This window comes from Salminus brasiliensis, chromosome 1, assembly GCF_030463535.1.
Source record: "Salminus brasiliensis chromosome 1, fSalBra1.hap2, whole genome shotgun sequence".
NCBI lineage: Eukaryota > Metazoa > Chordata > Actinopteri > Characiformes > Bryconidae > Salminus > Salminus brasiliensis.
The window spans coordinates 15064415-15090331 of NC_132878.1; the positions used below are offsets into that span (position 1 = coordinate 15064415).

At 39.6% G+C, this 25917-nt stretch overlaps 2 protein-coding genes across 6 annotated transcripts in view; one reads left to right on the plus strand and one right to left on the minus strand.

Annotated features, from left to right (window-relative positions):
* Window positions 1-5372: 5372 nt before the first annotated feature.
* On the plus strand, window positions 5373-7578 carry LOC140573493 (uncharacterized). 2 transcript variants are annotated; one of them, XM_072692882.1, is made up of 2 exons: window positions 5373-5522; window positions 5975-7578. In XM_072692882.1, the coding sequence occupies exon 2, from the start codon at window positions 6127-6129 to the stop codon at window positions 6448-6450; it is 324 nt and encodes a 107-aa protein (XP_072548983.1). In that variant the 5' UTR covers window positions 5373-5522; window positions 5975-6126; the 3' UTR covers window positions 6451-7578. The 2 variants fall into 2 exon arrangements, with proteins under 2 accessions (XP_072548983.1, XP_072548992.1); XM_072692891.1 differs by having other exon boundaries at window positions 6029-7578.
* Window positions 7579-10489: 2911 nt separating this feature from the next.
* Window positions 10490-25917, minus strand: part of pisd (phosphatidylserine decarboxylase) — a 28355-nt gene continuing 12927 nt past the window's right edge. For 3 of the 4 annotated variants that reach the window (XM_072672808.1, XM_072672787.1, XM_072672817.1), the window contains exons 2-7: window positions 21657-21822; window positions 15632-15868; window positions 14120-14258; window positions 13796-13945; window positions 13235-13395; window positions 10490-11898 (exon numbers count right to left, since the gene is read on the minus strand). In XM_072672808.1, the coding sequence (XP_072528909.1) occupies window positions 11674-11898; window positions 13235-13395; window positions 13796-13945; window positions 14120-14258; window positions 15632-15868; window positions 21657-21822 (1078 nt within the window). In that variant the 3' untranslated portion in view covers window positions 10490-11673. The remainder of the gene's footprint in view (window positions 11899-13234; window positions 13396-13795; window positions 13946-14119; window positions 14259-15631; window positions 15869-21656; window positions 21823-25917) is intronic. The other variant, XM_072672797.1, reaches the window with a different exon arrangement.

Below are 25917 nucleotides of genomic sequence, written 5' to 3' on the forward strand. Positions count from 1 at the left end.
CAAACCATTTGACACTGTGTTTAAAAAACTGAACTGGCTAATAAGTGTTTTTCATAAAACATAAATATATTAATTCATAAAAGTTCATTTTAGGATCATAGGCTTTTTATTTGTTTCACAGACTTTCACTAAAGATAGATCTCCTAAGTCTGCTATGCTTAAATCTGTTACCACATTAATCTGTAAAACACACACACACGTAAACACAAATGGCTACCAAACCCCAGTAACTTTCCAGATGGCAAGGTGATGTTGATACATCATAGATTTCTGGTCAGAATCATCATTTTGGTTGAGGTTGAAATTCTATTATTAGTGGATGTATCAGTAATGTTGGATCAACAGTAAAGTATTGATGAAAGCTGCCAGTTCCCATCATTGGCAGCAATGACACTGAATGTACATTGAGTTATAGTTGACTGGTAAATCACATGACGGAGGATGCGTGAGATGACTCTCGCAATCCTAAGAGACCCAAACAGATGTTTACAGATGTTGCTGCCGCTGAGGTAAGGAGAAAACTAAGCCATGTCTTAATCTGTTCATGGAAAATAATTAGCTAGCTACTTTTATTGCTCACATAATGTCAAGTTAGTGCAACATATACACTAGATTACTTTTTCAGCCATTAGCATGGGGAGCTAGTGAATGTTTCTGTGGACAGTATGATTTTAATTGCTATGAGGAAACTGTCTGGACCTTTTTACATTGCTGAGCCTTTTGGAGAAGATTTTGAATGCAGTAATTACTATCTTGTCTTGAATGTGCTACAGGCTCTGCAATGTACCGAACTGCTTAGGTGCAACAGGTCACCAGACAAGTGCTGCACCACTCAAAAGCTCAGGATATTCAACCTGCTGCAGACCCTGATGATCCAGTTCTACACAGCGATCATCAAGTCCATCCTCACATCATCCATAACCATCTGGTTTGGTTTCTCCACCTCCCAAGAGCGAGCCAAACTCCAGCACATCATCAGGGCAGCAGAGAGGATCATTGGATGCAATCTGCCAACGCTTCAGGAGATCTCCACCAGCAGGGCGAGGAAGCTCACTGGTAAAATTACAGCTGACCCGTCTCATCCTGGATGTCACCTCTTCCAGTCTTTCACTCCCCTCTGGTAGAAGACTCAGGACCATCATAACCAGCACAACACGGCATGCTAACAGCTTTTTCCCCAGAGCTGTAGCGCTCCTAAACCACAGTGGACACAGCCTAATCTATAAACCTAATCTATAACTGAACTGAGCTTCTACATCTCACTGAACCAAACTGGATTGAACTGCAACGCAGTACTGAGACATAACATGCAGAACATTTGCACTAGGATCATTTGCACACCTGTACAGATGTTCATTTTCTGTAAATGTTTATATCATTATATCTGTACATAATAGTTTGTATATAGATGTCTACTCAGGCTACATATGGATATGCAGTATTCATACCTGTGCAAGTACAGATTTCTGATTAAAGATTATTTTTTTTATTTAATTACAGCTCTAACTTTTGGACTTATTATTCTTTATTCTATTTATTGTTTAGTGTATTTCTTTCTCTTAGTTTAATACTTGTTAACAGTTAGTTTGTTACATGTCATACTTGTGTTGCTCTCACCAAGCTAAATTCTTTGAATGTGTAACATACTTATATTCTGATTCTGATTCTACTGATTTGGAACATGAACTGAGGGCATGAACACCAATATAGGGCAGAGTGAGGAACAACCTCACGCAGGGCAAAATATAGTATATTGTATATGTTGTCTTATTACATCCCCTTAGCACTGGTACGCTTAATGAAGATGCACATTTTGCACCATGAAAGTAACTTTTAGTGAGTAGTATAAAAAGCAGTGAGAGATGTTTGCTAGCTTTGTTCAAATGAAAAGCTTTCTGGCACTTTTGTAAGCAGAAATGTGTGTATTTATTTATACAAATGTATTTATGCGTATATTTATGCACATGTATTTCTGTTTTATTGTGCCGATGTAAAATGTCTATTTGCCTATTCTGCTTTTCACTAAATGACCCTTGCTGTACATAAAGCAGGGCTGATTTTCCATACTTTATGGTGGTAATAGGATTTTTAAAGTTGATTAAAGTAGTGTTGGTCTTCTGTTGTTGTTTTATTAAAATTGCAATGGTTTCAATATTAATTCAGGGTGCAAAAATGATGATGACTCAACATCAGTTTAAAACCTTGATTAAATGAAGTAAATGTTGAGAGTTTAACATTGATTTAACATTTATTCAATGACTGATTGCTGTCTGGATTTGCTTGATTTGTTCATGTATGTCGACACACACACGAATACAGACACACATAGTTTTAGTGGTGGTACATTTATAAGATGTCATCATCTGTTTGTGCCTTAAACACATACTCATAGTCACACAGTCACAAACTATGACTATTCAGCTACAACACTTAACCTTTAGCTGTCCTTTGCCTCTTTGTTTTTCAGTGGTGTTGTGATGACAAACTGCTTTGGCCCATCCAGCTCTTTTAAGTCTCACCTATCACCACAAAACAAGAGTGGACTTTCAGAGCTGGCACAGAAACCCGGCATTAGACCCGCTTACAATAGGCCTAGCTAGCTTCATCCATTACAGTGGAATGTTACAATGGAATCTGCCTTTGTGTGTGTATGTGTGTGTTGGCGGTATTGTGGGAGGGTGGGTTAGGTAAGGCCAGTTTTACCTGTCATTCTCTCAAGAAAGTATTTCAGAACAAGTGACCTAGCACCGCCTTCCTTCTTAGCACTCCATTCAGATGCTAGCTGCACTCACATTTAGTGCTGTGGTATCTAGAAGCCCGACAAGAATGTGCTAAAACCAGTATGCGTGCATTGAGACGGTGCTGCGTCATTTAGCTTTCGGAAAAGTAATGCCATCAACACAACGCACAACTTGGAGTACTTCTCACCTGAAACAACACAAATCTGTTTAGACGTGAAACATATGACATAGTGCAGTATTGCTTAATAGAATCCTTTGCTACCGTGTTAAGAAATCAGTCCTATTCATAAATTGTCCTGTCCCTCAAACAGTACTCAACAAGAGCGGTGGTACAGCATTTACATAGCTTTCATTACAATTAACCATGTTCTTAAGTCGTTTTTACCTAAAAAAAAATACTCCAGAACAGTGATATAATCAATGCTTATGTAACTATCATTACAATTAGCCATGTTCCCGAGTTAACCTCAAAATTTTACCTCAAAAAAACTCTACAACAGTGATACCAACACTAACATAGCTTTCATTCAATTTAGCCATGTTCAAAAGTTGTCCTTTAACCATACAAACATACATACAAACAATACTCTATAACAATGATATCATCAATGTTCATGTAGCTTTCATTACAATCAGCCATGTTCAAAGTTGTTCTTAACCTCAAACAACACTGTATAACAGATATATTATTAATGCTTATGTAGCGTTCATTACAATTAGCCCCTGTTCCCGAGTTGTATTTTACCTCAAACAATACTCTATAACAGTGATAACAACACTAACATACCTTTCATTACAATTAGACATGTTCTCAAGCCATCCTTTAATCTTAAAAATACTCTACAACAATGATATCATCAATGTTCATCTAGCTATTATTACAATTAGCCATGTTCAAAGTTGTTCTTAACCTCAAACAATATTGTATAACAGATAGATTATTAATGCTTACGTAACATTTATTACAATTAGCCATGTTCCCAAGTTGTCCTTTACCTCAAAAATACTCTACAACAGTGATACTAACACTAACATAGCTTTCATTATAATTAGCCATGTTTCCAACTTGTCCTTTACCTCAAACACCATTCTCTATAACAGTGATATTAATGATTATGTAGCTTTCATTAAAAGTAGCCATGTTCCCAAGTTGTATTTTACCTCAAAAATACTCTACAACAGTGATACTAACACTAACATAGCCTTCATTAAATTTAGCCATGTTCAAAAGTTGTTCTTTACCTCAAACAATATTGTATAACAGTGACACCAACACTAACATAGCTTTTATTATAATTAGCCATGTTCTCAGTTCGTCCTTTGCATCAAAAATACTCCATATCAGTGATATTGTCAATGCTTATGTAGCTTTCATTACAATTAGCCATGTTCCCAAGCTGCCCTTTACCTCAAAATACTCTACAACAGTGATACCAACACTAACATAGTTTTTATTCAATGTAGTCATGTTCAAAAGTGCTCTCTATAACTTTTATTAATTTATTCATTTTATTAATGCTTACTTAGTTTACATTACAGTAAGCAATACGTTCACAAACTGTCCTTTACCTCAAATAAGAACACCATACCAAAGACACACACTAAACACACAGGATGCAGCACATGAGGAGTTCACTGTTGGCCGTGTCTGGGTGAATTGTGTTAGGATACACGTTTTGTTGCTTGCTGTAAAATGGAGCAGATTTTAAATGAACACCCAAATGAACATTCCAAAGCTGTGACATGAAATTTCGAGGCCAGCACTTGTGTAGGTGGAGTAGTTTCACTCTCATACAAGGAATTTCTCTTGTACATCCGGCTGTAAGGAACGTGGTTAAACATATACACTGTCCAAACAGAGAAGCAGGATAAGGCTTTTGATGTGTTAATGCAGTCGTCTGAATGTCCATTTAAGTCATGCGAATCATGGAAAGCTCACTTAAACCGTTCGTCAAGGAAAGTCCTTAAGGTTCATAAGTATTTGGACAGCGACATATATATATATATATATATTTTTTTTTTGGTCATTTTGCCTCATTTGTATACCAGCACAATCAAGATATAATCAAGAATCTGCAATCATGATCTAATTGAAGCCTTAATTCAATGGATTTCACCTTAATTTTGCATGAACTGCTTCGAAATTACAGCCATTTTGCAGCCAGGCAGTTTCATGGCTAGGCATGGCCTGTTACCTTGTTACTCCATGAACAAATAGGGAGATAAACGGTCTGGAATTGTCATCCCTTTATTCCAAATCCACAGAATTGGTGTACAGAGGCAAAATTACAAAAATGATGTCACTGTCCACTGTCTGAATCTGTCTGAATATTTGTCGAGTGCACCATATCTCTGTTCATTGATTTATGTTTCTGTCTAGAAGCCCTTGGCTTAACATTGCCTCTCATTCAGGGTACCGACATCATGGTCAATGGCCCTGAAAAAAAAACACCTGTGGCTGTAAAAGGTGGGAGGGACATTCCTGAGCCAATTTCCCATCCCCCATCTCCCCGCCTAAGTCCTTAACATTGTGACTGTACCAGGACACCCAAGGGCGGGGTTACACACACACACACACACCCTGTCAGGTTGGAATGGAACATGATTTTCACCTAGCCAGCCACCTCTCCACAGCCTTATCTGCTCAGGTGTGCCACATTAGGTTTCGGGAACTGAGAGAAACAACAGCTATTGTACAGATCCCTGGGGACCAAGCACACCTACAGTGGGGACTGAGGACACACAACCAGCGTTTCCCTCCACACAGCACACCAGGAACAGGTAAGAACGTTTGTACTAGTTTATGTACTTTTACCATACAGCGATCTGCCACTTCAGTTCATGTCGTCTGGATGGGTGTACTTTTAAGAGTGTATCAAATATAACATGGGACGGTATTTGATGGGAATTTGGTTTAATTTATTGGCCTGTAAAAGAAAATATAGAATTTTTTAGATAACACCTGACATAGGATTTTAGAGAGAATCTTTATTTTTCATGGTTATTTAAGGTTCTACTAAAGGACCATCTATTCAATGAGATGGGATAGAGGAAAAGGGTTCTTCTATGGCATCACCCTAGCTTAGACTTTTTGGCACTTTCTGAGACTATAGGTGGTCTTGTTCCGTCTATGTACGACACTCGCCTCTTAGTACTTTTCTCCTACATAAACAAATTCCTATTCCCTATGTTTTATGAATGCCATTCCTAAGCAATCATGTTTCTTCCCATAGATGTCAAGCCACCCAGGACCATCACAAGTCTCAATCTTGTTTTTCTGACTCTAGAGCTTCCTGTCTTCTAATCTTCAGTTCTGACTAGGAGGTAGAAGGGAGTCGCCGTTGGTTAGACTTCGATTGACAAACTTGATCCCGAGACAGACACCATGAATCTTTCTTTGGACAATCCTTATGGCAATGTCACCATTCCCCGTGCTAAGCTGCGCCCATATGGCGACTCTAGTACAGTCATCCTCAACCCTATGACTCTGGAGAGCTCCTACAATGGTACCTCTTCCCAGAACCCTTATGGAAGCTTCAAACCACAAGGGGAACAGAACCCATCCGGTGTGCCCGTCTATGGAGAGATGAGAGATGGCAATCAGCACCCGCCTCCATATAACAGCCAGGGCACCTACAACGTGAAGGAGGATGAAGAGCAAGTGGGCCGCTGCTACGCCTGCTGCTGTCGCTGCCGGAGGAAGAAGTGAGAGCCAGGCTGCTCCCCGGATATACAAATCTCAGAGTGGAATTTGCTTGGCCTTCTAGAGCTGGTTCTATTGGTTGAACATTTGACAGCCGAGAAGATGCCTTTTCCAGGAGCTCAGTTTCAGACTGCATTAAACAGAGTGGACACCTCATCAGTGTGGATACTGGTTCAAGTGTCCACCACAGACTGAACTCAACAGACTGCTTTCTTCTGTGTTGAATTTACTGCATAAGATACTTATTATAATTCGAGATAAATGGATTAGCTTCGCAAACAGTATTCTTACTCTATTGTATGCATTTGAGAAAGCTGAATTTGCCCTTTGCATTGAAGTTATTATTTGTTATTGCAACTACCCCTTAATGACTGGTACAGTTCGCTCTGGTATTGTGTAATTAATGTCTAATGAGTATAGCAGCTGTGCCTAGGAACTACAACTGCTTTGGTCGGTTTTGCTGTTTTTGCAGTTTTGCCACAGAGTTACCCTGCTTACTTGCACAGTTTCAACAGTATTTAAAATCTACACATTCCTTGATGTACTTCAGGTTTTTTAATGAGCAAGACGGCATTTTAGACCACTGTTCTTGATCTTTAGCATCTCAGGATCATTGTGCCAGTATGTAAAGGGAAGGTCATAGAAGTCTCAATTAAACCACACCCTACAGAATTTTGTACAGAGCAAGCCTTGTAAAAGTCACAAGGGTGCATTTTTTTCTGTCTGAAAAGTATTGAGACGTGTTTGTGTTGACTAGTCACAATGGAATTCAAAGAGCCATTCTCTCTGACACTAAGATCCGTCTTGGGAATTGCCAACCTGAAATTCCCTTTGAACAATTGGAGACTACATATTATTCACACAGTACCACAGGAATTGTACAGCAGACCTAATGAATGTCTTCTATTGTAAAGCAACTTGCAAAGGCTCTTGTGACAAAGGCACAATTTCATTCAATCTGGACAAACGTCCACCATGTAGAGGCAACTTACAGATGGGTAATAGATACTGTAGAGCACTGGGCCCAAGGCTTATGGAGATCCACCAACCACCTGCAACTGAAATCGAACACACCCCACTCAGCCAATCGCAAACTTGTGAAGGCAGTATTCACACTGTTAAAAGGACAAGATCCTTGAGGAACTTTTGGGGGTTATTCAATTTGAGCATCTCTTAAAGTTGGTTTAAGGAACCTTCACGAAAGAAGTTATTAGAAAAAGGATCATTCATAAGGATGAAAGGCTTTGCAAAGGCCTAAAGTTTATTTCAGTGTCATTTGGTTCCTATATTTGCATGCAAGTATAGGAACCTTTAGGAACCTTCAAATTCATTGAAATTCAAGAGTTCTTTGAGGAACCAGATTTTATACTGAGGTTCTTACAGGAACATTTATGTTCTTGGAGATGTTCTTTAAGGAACTGATCTTTTTATACAGCGTAGTTGGATTGGAGGGTGGATTATGGTTGCATCCAAAGTCTGCAGAAGGGTAGCTCTCCAGGAACAGGGTTGGAGAGTGAGTCAAATATACACTGTCCTTTGAAATGTTTTAAGGAATGTTTGGGAATATTAGATAAAAAAACAATGCATGGAAAAAAGCTTGCATATCAATCAATATGTCTAAAAGTAAAATGATGTTTTGCCATTCAAACACTATGTCTGACTATGTCTGGTGGTTCTAGATGCCTGAAACATGGGCCCAGGGTCTTTGGGTTTAGTCATATTAGATTAAGGTTTCTATCTGAGCACAGCTAGCTCTTCTATGACACTGCTGACTGGGCCTCTGTCATGTGTGGTTTTCGAGCTGCTGCAGAGCAGGTTGGCAGTAGCATGACATCAGCAGCTGAACCGGTTTTCGGACAGAGAACCTTGAAGAGAGAGAAAATGGGAGCGGAGTTGGCTGCATTTCCTGGAAAACTGCTGAGCAGTGTGTTTAGATTTCTAGCTTGACTGGTTTTGACAAAAGCTGAAAAGAAAAAAAATAAAGAGGCATTTTACTCTGAAACTGAAAATTCACGTCCCGAGACTAAATCACCTGCCAGAGGTCTATTGCAAACAGAGTGTTAAAGGGGCAGTCTATCCTTTCTGAACCCTATTCAAAAGACTTAGTTTATCCATTGCAATTTAATCAGGTTAATGCCTGAACACAATGTCTAGTGCGAACACAACACATACAGATCCACACAGCCATAACATTAACACCTAACAAGTACTGAGTAGGTCCCCGTTGTGCCACCACAACAGATCTGAGCATGACTCCACAAGATCTCTGAAGGAGTCCTGTGGTATTTGGCATCAAGACATTAGCAGCAGATCCTGTACGTTGTTAGGTGGGGCTTGCATGGATCGCATCATTGAGCCTTAGGTGCCTATGACCCTGTCGCCGGGTTCACTGGTTGTCCTTTCTTAGACCATATTTGGTAGGTCCTGACCACTGAAAACCAGAAAATTGGGGATTTTCTGGTTTTCAGTGGTCAGGACCTACCAAATATGGCACCTAAGGCTCCAAGAGCTGCCGCTGTGGAGATGTTCTAACCCAGACGTCTAGCAAAAAAAAAAAAAAAGTGGCTCAGATTCTTATACTTGCCCACTTTTCCTGCTTTCAACACATCACAACGACTGTTCACCTGCTGATGCCACTGTAGATGAAGATACTCCAGATCTTTCACTTCACCTGTCAGATGGTATTAAAGTTATGGCTGGTCAGTGTCCATGCTTGTTGAAAAGTGGATTTGTGGCAGCTTGTGACCACCATATTCACAAACTACAGTGCAAACATTGAAATCCTAGCTAGCAGGGGAAGTAAGGCCACAATGTGGTGTTTGAGGAACACACCTTGGTCCTCACTGTACATTTTGTGCAACTTCTGGTGAACTGCTTAGAGGACAAATTGCCCCATTAGCTAAGCTTTGCCATATCAGCACTGCTCTCTAATTAGAAACAGTTTAGCTGAAGTTTTTATTTATTCACAGACTCTGCCCTTCTTTTTACAATGAACAATGGAAATCTCTCTCACAAGCTCACATGACTTTAGGATTGGTAACAAAACCGGTTTGAAAAGCATGTTGTAGGTTTGGTCATGACTGCTAATCAGAAACTGAAACATGTATACCCTGATTAGGTTATTTAGGTTATTACCAAATCAATCATACAGGTATGCCAATTGCTAACATTTGGAAGATCCTGGCAACTCCAGTATCCTGGGGATGAAAGAAAAATCTGCAAGACGGAAATGTTGACACCACCAATTGTTTTTTTTTTTTTAAAGAATATTTCAAAAATTTATTAGACATTTCTTGCATTTGCAACTATACTGTACTTAAAATCTATGCAAGTGTTAAAGGAGTTTAATAATTCAAGTACCTTACAGTTACTTATTACATATATAAAAAAAGTATGTTAGCTGTGAAACGTCTCCCACCCCCCAAACAAACAAACAAACAAACAAAAAAAACCCTGAAGCTTGCTTTGCAGTATTCAATGTTGTCTATGAAGGCCCCACCTGTGTTAGTTCTTCTCTCTCTTATGCATTAGGAGTTCCTTGAGATCACAACTGAAGGGCGTGGCCATACTACTTCTCATTGGGTTGTCCCTCAGACCTCAGGCAAAACCTCAAACCCACCAGAACAACGGTGAAAGAACACAGTAAAAAAGGTTTTGATTCATATCCAAAACACACAACATCAAAACGTAGCATTTTTGGCACTACTGGAGACTTGTGAGAACAAGAATTTGGGTGCAATGAAGCTTCCTGGGCAGTAAATCCTGGGTAGTCAATAAAATAAAAAATAAAAATAAATAAAAAGCATTTCCGTACTTGTTTATGACTTTTAACTATAGATGTGAGGACACTTTTTTGAGGACACTGAGCCGAGACTTTTCATGGAGAGCACAGACTTACAAAAGCTCAACATCCCAGGTGACGAGATAATCACCTCTAGAACTTCAGTCTGAGCCCCCAGTTAAAGACTTCTCAGATATTTCAGGAACGTAGAAGAATTCCTTCCATCTTTATATCCCATTAGATTTCCACAAATTAACCCTATCGAAATTAGAAGACACCTTTACTGATTGACCTCCCACCCCTTCTTTTAAATTCCACAGCTTAATATTTGACCCTTTCACAGAAGTACCATCATGCGCTGTATCTTTTACATTGCAATAAAATCAAGCCTTCAGGTAGTGCTGTTTCAGTAATACTACAGTACAGTACAGTGTGATACTGTGTGTAACTGCCACTCTACCCCCAGAAATTAAACCCCATAGAGACTTTTTACAGTTTAGCAGATGACACCACATGGGTTAATTTCTGCTTCTCCAAGCACATCTTGGATAAATCTTTTCTGAGTGGATTCAATATTTTTCATTTAACAGATATTTCATTTAAAATTACAACTGAAATTAAGATAAACTTCATTGTGTGTTAGAAATAGGTTTAGACTGCGTAGAAATGTACTACAGTGCAAATCTATAATACTGTAAATTCTGGCAGGGTAGTAAGAGACTGAAGCAAACAGATCTACAACCAGAACCTGAAGGCATAGTGTGTCTAACTTACAAAACCAAAGTGTGGCAGTGACGCTTGCAATTCTCTCCAGAAGATCAATTTCATAGTCCAGACGACTAGCTCCACTGTGGTTCAAGCCCAAATGCTAGACAGTGGTTCCATGTGAGAGAGAGCAAGAGAAGAGAACTTGGAGTCTGGCAAAAACGAAGAACCAAAAGTTTAGTATCTTATACATTCCTCTTCTTTTTGCATGTGTTGTTAATCATGTGTGATTCAAGCATGCAACTGACTGTGCAAAGGTGTTGGTTGGTGCCAATGTTTTCTAGATGAGCCTCTGAAAACCCCTCCATAAAAAAGGCAATATGGGCAAAAACGTTTTACAACAAGAAAACCAAAAATAATTTAGAGCAAAGAAAAATATGGATGGCAGTTTGCAGTAAACAAAATGTAGTCAACATGTTGATGGTCTAAGCTTAGTCTTTTAACAATAAAAGTATTTTACAATAAAAGCAAACTTGTTAGAAACTGCTCCCAAGTAAACAGGAGGACTCCAATCACAATAATGCAACAGTGGTGGTTTTGTGTCAGTACAAATGAAACCACTCTCCATGTATGTGAGTGCGTTCCTCGGTGGGTATGTGTGCGCACGCGTGTCAGTCCATGAGACCCTGCCTTAGTTTGCACACGTGTTAGTGCGTCCGTGGACAAGATCCGCTCTTCTCACATCACATTGTTCCGAGGGGTTCTCCAAAGTGGATCTTCTGGCCTGCTGTGAGGCTGAACGTGAAGTCCCGTGGCGCTTCAAACAGTAGCACAATAGTGGACCCCAGGTTGAACTCTCCCAGGTGCTCGCCCTTGCGCATACTCACACCCTCTCGGTTGTTGTTGGACACATAACTTAAGTCATTATATGAACCTTTGTTGTAGCGAGGGTTGTTTGTGTGCAGCTCCTGAAAGAGGAAAGATGAATATGTTAATACGGCCATTGCAACCTATAAAATCTAAGCATATCTTGAGGTCAAGCAAAGACCTTGTCTCATCAAAATAGCCATAAACCTTCTTAAATTTCAGTAGAAGTCAATGTAAAGTGATTCCGGAGCGTTTCTTTTCATCCATTCTTTGTGACATTTGGACACAAACATATAGAAAAACTGCCACTCATATCATGTCAAAAACATGAAAAACAGCTAAAATTAAGCTACAAGTGTTTTGCATGACAGCAATGATAAGCATTAAGTAACGGGCCTTTTGTAAGTTTTTGCCGTTTGACTGGCTTTACAATAGTGTTCTGTACTGTGACCAAGTCAGGGTAATAGCAAAGCTCTCACACCAGGGGGAGAAAACTCCACACATCCATTCAGCTACACTGGTATAAACCACTGGAGAGTCAACAGATTACCCCATCTCCCACCAGGAATGAGGTCAGCTCTGCTCCCAGTGGCGTGACCCAATATCACTGATGATAAAAATACTTCAATAGAATTAAACGCAGCCACCAAGGACAACACAAAGCTGTTGCCATGCTCTGTAAGGTTTGCAGATTGACTGAATTATCCACAATCACCTTAGCATAGCTGGCCCATTGGTGCAGTATCCTATTAAACCCTACCCCAGGCGGAAGTATGCCAGGAGATATAACGAGTGGTTGAGAGGGCTGTGGATACGTCACAGGATCAGCTTTTAGTTAGCTGGGCTAATGGAGAAGGAAAGGATTTAGGAAATTGGTCCCCACATGCCCCTTTCCACTGATCTAGATAAGAAATAGGATGGTTAATGAAAACTGTATGACACCCAGGAGTGAGCATATCCCTTCTGATTTGTGCATACCCAGCTTATATAATCAGAATAAAAAACAGGATTTCCAATAGAATGACATGCTGGTAATAGCTTATGCTTTTCCTTAAAATTTTTATTTATTTATTTTTTAATTATGATAATTAATTTGTACAAATTAAACAGCAATTGGCCAGAGAAGCCTACTTTAAGCAGAGTAATTAAAGAGGACCAAAGGTCTGGTCAGAAACTTAAAAGCTTTTTACACTTTGTACTTGAAATGATTTGGTAGCACTTCGAGTGGGTAGTTCTTGCTGTGCCATATCAGCCTATTAAATCTCTTCTTGTTAATCTGCCTATAGCTTACAGCATCAAGGAAGATTGTAGGTTGGTTTATAATGAACTGCGTTCTAAACTGTTAATAATTGATGACTAGCAACAGCCTAAAAACGTCTAGTGTCATAGAAGGAGCGAGAGAAAGACGGAAGGTGGCATGAAGAACTGATTACCGACCTTATCAAAGTAGATTCGGATAGATCCAACATTGGTAGCTCCGACAGCTGTTAATGAAAAGAAGCCATGTGTCCACTCCCCACTTAACACCACTCTTTCATTATGACAGAAGAGCTCTTTAATCCATCTTGCCACACCTGGGTTCACGGACATCAGAGAGCCTTCAAACACACACACGTACACACACACACACACACACACACACACACACACACACACACACACACACACACACACCATTTAGAGTATTATTAACAAAACTTTTCAGTACCAAAAAAAACCCCTCAAAAATACATATATATATAAATCAACGACAGCTAGTTAATGTACGAGGATTTTATTAATCTATTAAACATTTTCAATGCACTTTGTGTGGTTTATGAATTAAACTAATTGATTAAAAATACTGCTTAAGAATTCTAAGAAGCCACACTGTTATGTCCGATATTGTGGTGTTGACGGAATTTGTGGAAGGTAAACCTTCCGTTTTCGAGAACCACAAAATTGGAAGCCACAGTATGGCCATGGTTATTCAAATTACCAGAAAAACGACCAGCTTACCAGGAAAGTGTCTTCTATGTGCAACTCTCCAGTCGGTCGGGGAGTGAAAGCAGTGGTAGTCTCCAGGGGCCAGATACACCACACAGTGGAACAACTCGTTTCCCTCCTTTGTCACCAGTAGGTCCTGGAAGGAGCTGGGGTCGTCCTCATCTGACCACCATACACATATACAAAGAGGTGGTTATACTAGAGAACAAGAATGCTATACTAAAGAATGTGAAATTCAATTGATTAAATCTAAAATCTTGTTAATTGAATCTGAAATCTCAGACCAAATCTGTCTGTATGAAACCAGCTTGTCCAAGGCTTGCCTGAAGAACTTACTTCTGTTGATGGCTAAACTCTCAGCCCATGTGTATGGACCAAGAAAGGTCTCCAGAGAGTAAGTGACACCCTTCACCTGCTCCACCTCGCAGTTCTTTACTCGACCGAAGTGAAGGATCTTCCCGTCAGCTGGACTAATCTAAAGGCACACAGAAAGACACACAAGAAAGGAGTAAAACAGCTGCGCTGTGGTGGAGAGATCCCCTTAAAAATAAACAACAGAAGACAGCATTCTAGGTTTCACCAGCCCAAAGCTTAGGGCTGCTTGACTATCCAGAAAGTACACCTCTGTGCAATCTTCAGAGACCAGCAGTAGAAGTAGAATAACTTTCAATGTAGGCTTTTAATGTAGCGCTATCATAGGATACAAGTCAGTTTTTTTAAATACATTTCTGCACTGCTAGAATTAGTGTTAGGAGCAACAAAGAGACAACCTCAAAGAACACATGAACACACAATGCCAAGTGTTGGCTGGAGTGGTGTGAAGCACAACACAAGCCTTTGGACTCGGATCGTCTGGACTGATGAATCACTCTCTGGCAGATTGATGGATGAATCTGGGTTTGGCAGATGCCAGGAAAAGTTACCTGCTCAAATGCATAATGCCAATATGATGAATAATGGTCTGGCACGGTGTTTTACATGGGAGATAGATATAAGTAAGATATATACAAGTTTTTAAATGATCTTGTAACCAACCACCCAAGTCGAACGCAAATAAAAATACATTGCCGGTGGTCTGCAAGGTGGTACCTATGATGTTCTTTATTGCAAAATCTACAATGAGCTTTGTGCAAATTTCTTCTACAGTGCATGAAGTGATCACATGTCAGACAAATGGTTCTGAAACTCCTGCCCACTGTGGTGGTAGCTGCACTTTAGCTTAAGATGCTGGTTGGGTATGGTAGGTATAGGAGTGGGGATCTACCTAGGTAGCCCACCTACTTTTTCACAGCCCCACCTAATCTGTATAACAGCATAACCAAGGTCACACACTGATGCTGGACACCTCTGGTACATCACTCTTCAAGAACTCAATTCCACTGCTCCACAGCCCAATACCGAGAAGCTTTTCACCCTTTTAGCGGACACCTGGAGATGGACAGGTTAAGACTTAGGCTCATGTATGGCTACTCCAGTGTCCCATTCTATTGGTAATGCTTCTGTGTGGAGATTATAGAAGCTAAGTGGGTGTAACTAAATGATGGTGTATCTTATCTTATGTAGGTGCATCTTAAAGTAGATGTTTGGGTACTTCTGAACAAAGCCCTATATTGAACCTAATCTTAAGACTAAAAATATTTTTCTCCTCATTTGAATATTTTTCATAATATGTTAAATCACCACAGGCATTATTATTTAGTTCTAGGCTAGACTAAGCCGGTGTTCATGAAAAAGGACCTGGTGCATGTCAACTGTGTTGCGATCCAACACCAAACCAAATACCAAAAAATATGATTCTGACTTGTCACGAGGAAAAAGCTGAGGTACTAATATTAAGGTCACACATACCACACAGTGGGAGTCACACACTGGCCGAGCCTGCGGTTTTAGCTTGCGTCTGAAGAATTCCCCCAGGTTCCTGTAATGCTGGAGATCCTCCACAGCCGCTTCCTTCATGTTCACCCCAAATGTCCATATGTACAGGCTGTAAATTGGCTTCCGAAGCCAGGTGGGAAGGTCAACCTGGTTGAGTCGGCCCCAAGCTCTGGACAGCAGCCTTGTAGGTATGGACTTATAGATGGTAACCTAGAACAGTAAAGAGAGTGTTAACAATCAGGTCACTTATTTTGTAGCATTACTGTAGCACAAGGTACACAGGTGAGCATTCAGTTCAGATTTTTTTTGTTAATGTTAACCTCACTTATTATAAACTGTAACAATTTAGTTTCATAAACCATCAACAACATTGTACAATAAAACATGAACCTTCTTAGCCTTTCACAAGTAAGTTCTGTCTACCTACAATGATCTGACCAGAGGATATTTTTGTAACCTTTGCACCATTTAAGGCTGAATGAAAAATGCTTTCGTTTAAGGGATGTGCTGTATGTTGTGGGAAGACTAATTGGAAGACAGATTTGATGAATCAGTAGAATTAAAGCTGAACGTTTGGATCTCAAGGGTGGGAATGTACTTGTGAAAGGGTTAAAAGCAATTAAAGAGTATATACTTACTATATCCAGTATTACACATTAGCCAGCTGCTACCGTATCTGTTCTTGTTATTTAACGCAGTACCCTAAAAGATCATCTGACCAGAACTAAGCATTGAATTGAATAAAGGTCTCTTAGCAAGTTGCACATTGACCAGACACTTCATCTTCTGGGAGAATTCTGGTTGGATATTTGACCACCCTTCTTAGCAGTACTGAGTTTTCTTCTAGACCTTAAATCGTCTGCATCTCACATTAACTTGTACATACAATTGTTAGGACTGGTGATCTTGGAATCTGCAGTTGTTCAGACTTAAATCTATGACCAGATCTGTCCTGACCCCTTTTAGACATTCCTATTGCACTGGGTGTTGGTCAATACTATGTATGCTGCCAAACCCTTTTGTATGTAGGCTCAGAGAAACTAATGCTGAAACTGAACTTTCAGCACCACTGAATTAATAATGTAAGTACATGCATGTATATTCTTTACCTTGTATGTATAATCTTGACGTTTTTCTATCCGTATGTATTTCGTTACTCATTCTGACCCCAAAATGTTAAAAGCCATATTTATTAAAAACCCAGTACTCACATGAGTGCTTTGAGGCAACCTTGAGGAAGGTTGGAGGGTCTTCAATTTAAAACTGTGTATGAATCTCTTAAAGTGCTCTGAGGAACCTTCAAGAAAAGGACCTTAAGAGGTTCCTCCAGAGTTTCAAATTGAAGAACCCCTAAAAGTTCCTCTAACACTTTTAACAGTATACAGGAAACCATTAAGAGCATGTGGTGTAAAATGATGGTGCAAAACTTATGGTGGCAGACTATAGAATAAGGAAGGGCAAACACTTCTGTAAATGAGCTCAAAATAATCTCAATATTAAAGGTTTAAGAATAGAAGCAGGACCAAACATTAACTCTTCAGATATACACTATATATACAAAAGTATTGGGGCACCTGCCATTCGTTGTTTCTTCTGAAATCAAGAGCATTAAAGAGCTTATCCTGCTTTTGTTGGAGTTCCTCTGTACTGTCCAGGGAAGGTTATCTACTAGATTTTGGGGGCTGTTGTAAGAGCATTAGTGAGGCATGCCCACGGCTGGCATTAACAGGTTCATGCTTATTTGCTTCAGAGTCTCCTATTCTTTTGGCAACCCTTCTCTACAGGGACTAGACTAACTGCATGTGTGTGCATTTGCACATATGCGTCAGCAATGGGTGCAACTTAAAGTAGCTCAATGTTTTCATTAGTAGGGGTGTGTACAAACATTTGGAAATGTAATGTATTCTCCATTCCAGGGTTCACATTGCACTATTAGAGAGCTCATTCTTTAGATACTGTATAACACCAACTGATAACCCATTAGCTTGAATAAAAACCACAGGGCTAAAGCCATCTGCCACGCACTGTGCATCAGAGCTCCTGTCTTTCCCAGTCAGGCAAGGGCCTTGAACAGTGTGAAATAGGATTATTTATGCATCTGCCCCTTACGAACATGGTTCCATATTTATGTGGATGAAATGTAGCAAGTGTTCGGAAACCTGCTGTACAAGAACTCAGCAAGTGTCAGAAGGTTTCCACCACCTTTTTAGGCCTGAGTACACAATCGCAAAAGGTAAGCGCTGTGTGGATCTGCATCTGCTAGCTTCAGTTTTAGCTTTAGTCACTTTGCCCCAAAGGAAGATCCTACCTCAGCACTTATCAAGTAGTCTTACTACAATCCAGATGTCAGTGGCTGCAATGCATGACAGGCAAAGTGTGGGCAAAGTGTCCACTGTAAGTGGATTACAATAGTGAGCTTCAGATTTAGCTGACAAAAAGGACATCTGACTACTATGCCTGCCTGAGTGTTAAGCACCCACAGCTTCTAGATCAATGGAATGGCCTATATATAGTAAAGCAGTTCATCATCATATATTTTGATTAAATATTCGTTTAACAATACAGGGATTATTGACAACATTACTAACCTTACCACATTATATGATCATATCAAGAGTGAGTAAGTAACTGCATACTGTATTACTGTGCATCCCAGTAATCAAATATTGTTGGCTGTACTGAATTTGTATCTAAACAGAGTTACTACAACAGTCTCAAATAGGTCAGGTTGGGTCACTGTGCTTTAGCAAATCACTGAATAAAAAAAATCAATAATTTTAGATTCTAAAGATACAGTATCAGAGGCCAGCGAGGCCTGCCTGGCAATTCTGTATGCGCTGAACAATCAGAGCGTGCACAGAGCACTGGCCCTATTCGGAAGCTGCAGTAACCGGGCAGACAAAGCATTCCTCAGTTCTGTGTGCCTCGGCTGGACAATGGGCCTTTTCACACAAAGATGGGAAAGGGCATATGCAAGCAGCCATCTGCACCAGCCACTCTTGCCCTCAATGCCCTCTTTTTCGACATGGGCTGAAATCAGTTCTAATCAGTGCTAAAGTTTCAGATTTAGATTTGACAGATTTATTTATTTTTAATATAATTTGTTTAATTTCTGTGATACATAATGTAATATTCAATAAAATGTTTTACAATACTATCATTACTGTTATTTTATATAATAATTTTAAAAAAATTATTATATAAAATTATTACTTGGTAGTGATTATTATAAATCACTACCAAGATCACAACTAAGACCTTTAAACAAAGCGCAATCTTAAGTAATTTTAAGATACATAAAAACAGAGACCTTTATCAGACAATTGTTGTTTTATTATTATTACTTTTTATAATTTTAAATAGTTACTTTGTTTACCTTAAACTGATCATGTGAGCAATAAGCAAAAAAATTAACCAAATTGAGAATTAAATTCAGCTCATTAAACAGAGCCAGGGGTGAATGCAGTCAGCCCATGTAAAATACACTTGTATTGAAGACGGCAAGCAGAGTAAGGCAGTGGTCACAAAATTGATATGAGAAAGGAAAAAGAGAGCCACAGTTAGAGTTCAGGTTTTGGAGTGGCTGGGTCAAAGCACTGTCTTTGAACCCAACAGAGATGCTGTGTCAGGGCCTCAAACAAGCGGGCAGTTCATGCTTGAAAGCCGACCAATAAAGCATGAATGAATAAAGCAGCTCTGCAGTTCTGTAATGAAGATTGGACTCAAACACCTCCACAACAACAGAAAAAAGAAAATCTAACATTTCGGAACTTTTTAAAAAAATGAATTTTAATTATTGTACTCTTTAAACAAATGTATTTTTTTAATTATTATTTTTTGTGTTTGATGAGATTGTCATTGTTTAATAACACATTGTCATTCAAGATAAAACATTTTGTTGATAATATTTGCAAAAAGAAAAAATAGCAAAATATTTTTTTATGCCATGACTAATCTCACAAAAAACTCTCTGGAGAACCACAGCCAAACTTATAAATTAATGGAAATAACTTTATGGACAGGGACCCAAAACAAAAAAGGACATTTTTTATTAAAGTGTTTACAATTTAAATTGTGAAAGATTACGGATAGCTTGAGATGATTTCTTGAAATTACAGACCCTATAATTATAGGTTCTATATTGATATAGACTCTCGTTAGCTGTCATAGATAGGGGTTCACTTGTGTTTTTGAACGCTATTGATAAGCAATAGCAACACTGTAACTGTGCTAGCTAGCTATCTTTTATCAATTATCAACTCTGCCACCTTTTAGAATTTTTTTAGAAACTATTAAACTTGCAAGTACAGTGTCGCTTAAACATTTTTTGTTTAAGTCCTGCTAAACGTGAGCTACGAAGTCATACAACACAGCCTGACTCAGTGACTTTTCCTTCTTTTTGATCTGATTTGACAAAAATAAATATATATTGTGTGCTATTTTAAAACTCAGGGTGGCTGAAGCACTGTGCAGAAAAGACAGCTCCATAAGGCATGTAAAACATAAGTCACCCAGCATGCAGAATGTTTCGAAGAACATTATCTAAAGAGGTGCCACAGTCCTCAAAAACATGCGCAAACTGAACCATTCCCAAGCTTAGTGGCATTGACTTCAGTCCACAGCAATGTACTCACATCAAGGTATTGTGCTTTGAGCACAGTATAATACTATACAATCGTAAGACATTATATTACATCAGTTTACTGGGTACACCTTTTACCTCTATTCACTGGAAATTCTATCTGGTGTATCAATTTACTGTATTATACAAAGAACATTGTTCTACTGTAAATCTTTTTCAGTATCAACTTTAAGTCAAGTTTGTAGAAATTCTCACAGAACTGAAATAATAAATTTAATCTTTGTTTCGGGTTAATAATGGGAAGAATAGCAGTTTCTGCTGGGTAAAGGGAATGTCTTGTGTAAATCTTTCTTTCTTATTAAGATGTTAAAGTAAAAATATGATAAAAAAATCGAATTGCATGATGTAATCATAGATAAAACATTTGGACAACCCCGTAAAAACGAATAAAACAGACCCTGAAACAGGAACTAAAGTGACAAGTTGAACCAACCAATCATGCTATTGGATGCACAGCACTGGGAGCAGTAGTTTTCAGAAGATATAAACCACAAAGACCTGGGCTTGATGACAACTTTCACGCTTAACCACATCTTCTGTTTGAGGACAATAAAAGTGGACAACTCTGGGTGTGCTGATACAGAATTTGTGAATTTATCAGAAATTGTGACTCATCCTGCTATTAATAACCAATAATATTTTTAGCAACCAAAAACTACCACAGCTACTGTATATTAAGTAGTTCTGGGCGACAGGGTGACCACCAAATAAAAGGACAACCATGTTCGAAAGGTGTTAATGACCACATACGGGGCAGGACTAATTTCATTTTAAACAGCCTGATCAATAATGTTACATAATGTGTCTGTGTAACCTTACTTTCCCTTCTACAGTGGATTATTACAGTATTAGTAAGTCAATAGGCTACACAGGAGCCTAGATCAACTGTCCTATATACAGTACTTTTTGGCACCTGTGAAAATTAGGATTAAAAAGATGCTTATCTGGTCAGTAAATGTTTAATTGCTCAGTAAAATGTAGACTAAACGTATAATATTAACATGAAGACAAAAAGTAGTGACAACTCAACTACTTTCTTCAAAATGAGAAATTCTTGTTAATTTTGACTACATTGTTTATCTGTTTATCTGCATCTGTTCTAATGTGATCTGGAGTTTTTATGAGCAGACTCTGAGATAAATGGTTCTAAATAAAGTGTTTAGGTGCTCCTAATTAGGTGCCCAATATGTGCAACTGAAATTTGTCAAAATTAGCAAACTGTACATCAATGTTTTTAATTGAAGAACCACTATACCAGTAACACTGACAATTTGTCTCTGGATACTGAGATTTTGCACACACACACACACACACACACACTTTGTTGGTTCTAGGCATGATGCCACTGTGACTTACTCTGCTGGTGCGCCGCCAGCCCACCTTGGCGAGGGGCTTGAGCACTCCAAATGGCAGGATGTAGTAGAGGAAGGAGAGTGGCCATGAGCGCAGGCGAACAGTAGGCCGGGACATGCAGTTCAGCTGGCCGAGACGCCGCCGCAAGGCCAACTGTGGGAACTGCAACCTGCACAACATGCATGACACAGCTAATGAGGCCCTGAATGCAAGCAATACCAGAAGACTTACAGGACACAGTGATGTAAAGATTAGGGGTAGGGATATTTGTCCAAGACATAAAAGGAAACAGAATACAGACAGACAAAGCAAACAAAGTCCAGAGCGAGTTAGTTGCGCAAGACTGAAAGAACAGCTGAAGGATCAGAGACAGAAAAGCACTGCAGACTAGCAGACAAAAACACAGATAGAAACTGGAAGAGACAGAAGCAGCATATCTCCAGTCTGGGCTTCAGTAATAATGCCCTTCAACCCCTAGACCACCCTCTTGAGATCATTTTACCACAATCACTAATTCATTCCCTCTCTCTCTCTCTCTCTCGCTCGCTCTCCTCCACCCAACCCTAGAACAATAAAAACGAACCTACAGCTTCAATGGCAGCTCGAAGGATCCAAAAATACCCCAGCTACTAAAAATAATTTATCAAAAATAACATGACATTACAACTAGATGTCAATACTCGTCCCTAACGACACAAAACCCACTAGACATCTGAAATGTACCAGTCCCATTCAACCTCCTGACAGTTCAGAACAAGTGAGGCATTGATAATGGCGGAAAAAGAGCCAGCAGAGCTGCGATAGCAGTCCACCAGCACTCAGCTTTGCGTGGTAAATCTGTGCGCTATTTTTAGCTCCAGTGCGAGAAGGAGGTGCCACAAAATCACAACTGTAGGCAAAAGACCGTGGCAGAGCGTGCTATGATGATTTGTTGCGTCTGCAGAGAATGGTGGCGTGATTTACAAGTGGTTTACAAACACAGAGTGAGATAAGAGAGATGGGGAGCAAGCTAGCCACAGCTAGCTGGCTAAAGCCAGATTAGCTTTAGTATGTCAGTGAAGTGGGTCATATTTGGCCCTGAAAGTGATGAGCCAGCACTAGCGGGGTGGACAAAGATACTGCTGGGAGGTAGCCATGATGGCTAATACACTGGTGCTAATACACTGTCCACTCTAATCAGGATGAGACCTAGCACTTAAGGCTTAGGTAATGACTGCCTATCTGTCTTTATCTCTCTCTCTTTCTCTCTCTCTCTCTCTCTGTCGGTCTCTATGTCTCTCGCTCATGCAAAAATACACCTTTGGGAACGCTACCTGTCTTTTCACAACCTCTGCATCAATGTTCTAAAATTAAAAACGTGTATTACTAAGACTTCAACTATTATTTTAACAATATTCAGCTCTAGATTTGCAAGCAAAGTTTACTTGGTTGTCCTGCTTGACTGTTTGAACCCAGCATCCCTCTTGAACTGTACCTTGCCTAAGCCAACAAAAGGTGAACCATCAACAGGCTTACTCCTCTGTATTCGTTTGACCAGTAATGTCACGACCACCTGGCTTTTTCATCTGCGAGTGTCAAACACCACACAAATATTAGCTAGGCTGAATTTCGTCATGCCTTATTATACATCTGACTGAAAGTCTAAATGAACCAGATCAGCTCATTAGGAGTGTCCCTGTTACATTGTCCTGATGGCGTAACCACAGCAGTGTGAGTACATCGATACAAATGGTACTGTTGTTCTACACTGTAATGTGATCTGAATGAGGGTTGTCTGCTACAGACAAGTTATCCTGGGACAATTGTCATTTTGACTGAACTTCACCATTACATAAAAATAACTAGCTAACTAAGTAAGTTTAAAATATTAGTTAAAACAAGTGCAGGCTAGTAAACCTCTCTGCTCTGTTTTTTTTTTATTCTATATAAATGTAATAATTGTACTAATTTGACATATCTTCTAAACAGACATGACGTGCAGCCTTCCATGCAACATATACAACTGTGTCCCTTTCAAACATGCACGGTTACCCAGAACATTTCCGGAAATGTGTGTGTAAGCGATGTCTGAATCAGTTGTGCCGGACAATACCTGGACTTTACCCTGTCAACTCCCTAGTACAAATTCCGGGTAATGTCTTAGTGAGCCCATGTGTGAATAAAGCCTATGTTGCGCTGCCCCTTGCCTAAACCACACATAACATTTCCTGTAGTGAGAATGAGTCGGATTTGAAAAATGAAGCATTGTTATATAAATATAATTCAAGGTATTTTAGGATAAAATGATTATGCTGCTCTGTTTCCCAACATGGCACCAGCAGTAAAGGCTTTAACTTTGAACAGTTACCCGAGAGTGAGAACGAAGTGTAGTCATTCACTCACAATGACACAAACCAGTGGGGTAAGAAGCTAATATGGTTTTCTGACTCTGGTATTTTCAGTGTTTTAAAAAGGCAAAGTGAGGAAACTTTTCTGGAACAACAAGAGACCGCACCCAAGGCAATGTTATTAAAAATTATTTTATAAGGATGCGCATTGGGACTAATTTTGACATTTGAGTAATTGTAAGAGTCAATGAACTAAATCAGTTAACCACGAGAAGGAGAAAACATCTTGGGTAAAAGTAACACATTTTTCACCTCAGCGAACAACGTGCCAGCATAATACTTTATCAGGGTAATATTTTGCCTGTTTCTTAACCTAGATAACATTAGCTAGAACAACAAGCAGTCTCTGCTATCTATGTGTCTATGTGCTTAACAAACTGCTATTGGTGATGTGCCCTTGGCAACACACCCCTAACACTGTGCCCCTGGCAAGACACTCTTGCTATGGCACTCATGTTTTCAAGTAGCAGGGTGTAAAAATAATATACGATGGCACGCACAAATCGGCAAGCCATGGTCAAAATGTGTTACTACAAATAGCTAAACAAGTAAAAGATGAGCTGACTTCCAAAAGGCATAAAGTTAAAGCAAGATTACTTTCTTCTTTCCATCTTTTGCAGCTTCAAAGTAACAAAAAAAAGGTTTGAGCACACCGCATGGATAACACTTCCTTTGGCAAGTATCACAACTTGCCATTTATAAAACAGATAAGTGTCTTTCATTTTTTGTTTAGGAGATTTATGCACATTCTTCCTTGCAAAAATCTTTCTACCAATCATACAAACAGTTCTCTCTTTCAGACCTCAATTTGACCTCCACTGGTCCTGAGAACTGTCATTTCTCTAGTGCATCACAAAGTGAGGAAACAAAAATAACACAGAAATTTTGCTTAAAATGTTAAAAACAATGCTTCATCTTTAACCTCATGCCTTTTGGAGGCCAGCTCATTTTCCACTTACTTAACCATTCACAGCATCAGAAATTTTGATCAGGGGTGCCCAAACAACTGCATGCAACTATGCATAACTACACTTAATAAAAAAAGCGAAATTCACACTTTGGTCCTATCAAATTATAGAATATTAAATTTCCCTTCACCCTGTATTCCCATAATAATCCATTAGGTATATCCAAGGTATAATTTTCTTTTAGTATGCAAATGCTGGCTTGATTGGTTAAACGAATACTCCTTTCCTGCAATACTATGTAGCATCTCTAAGTTGAAATTCAGTCTTCTAGATATCCCCTGCACCAGTCATAAATGGCCCTAAATGACAACAGCTATAAACATTTCATTTGGTGCAGGCCCTGAGCGGTCACACTGGGCTGAGGTTCATTAGTGTGTTAAAGGCTTTCCAGCCCTTCCCCCCAGCCTGTCCGGTACAGCTGAAGAGGCGTGAAGAGCACTGCAGCTCACTTGTTATTCTCTCCACACAAATAAATGCTGGGGCTTCAACTGGCTTAAGGCTGGAAGCTCAAAACCATCAGTAACTCCAACAAATAAGACAACTGAAAAGAAAGCCACAACATATCCTAAGCTTGAGCTGCCATCCTTTCTTGTTCGCTGCAGAAACATTTTAGCCAATCGCTGCCTGTATGGTGGCCTCCTTTGATTCCCTCTCTCCATCTTTCACACTGAAGCAGTGGGCTGGCTACGGCAAGGTACAGTTCAAGGCTAAAGGCCTGTTTGGAGCACAGGTCAAGGCTCAGGTACGGTATGGCTTGAGGCTGGCTAACGCTGGCCCCACTGGCCAACATTGTTCACGAGCTTCCTGACAGAAGCTTAGGGGCATTATGCTGCAATTAGGCCAAATGCGGTCCCACAGCTTTGTGTTTGGAGGACAGAGGGCTGCAAGAGTGCCAGGCCTCACGCTCTG

What these genes read in the sequence shown, in the direction of transcription:
- LOC140573493 (XM_072692882.1), top strand. Translation starts at nt 6,127, where the DNA reads ATGAATCTTTCTTTGGACAATCCTTATGGCAATGTCACCATTCCCCGT.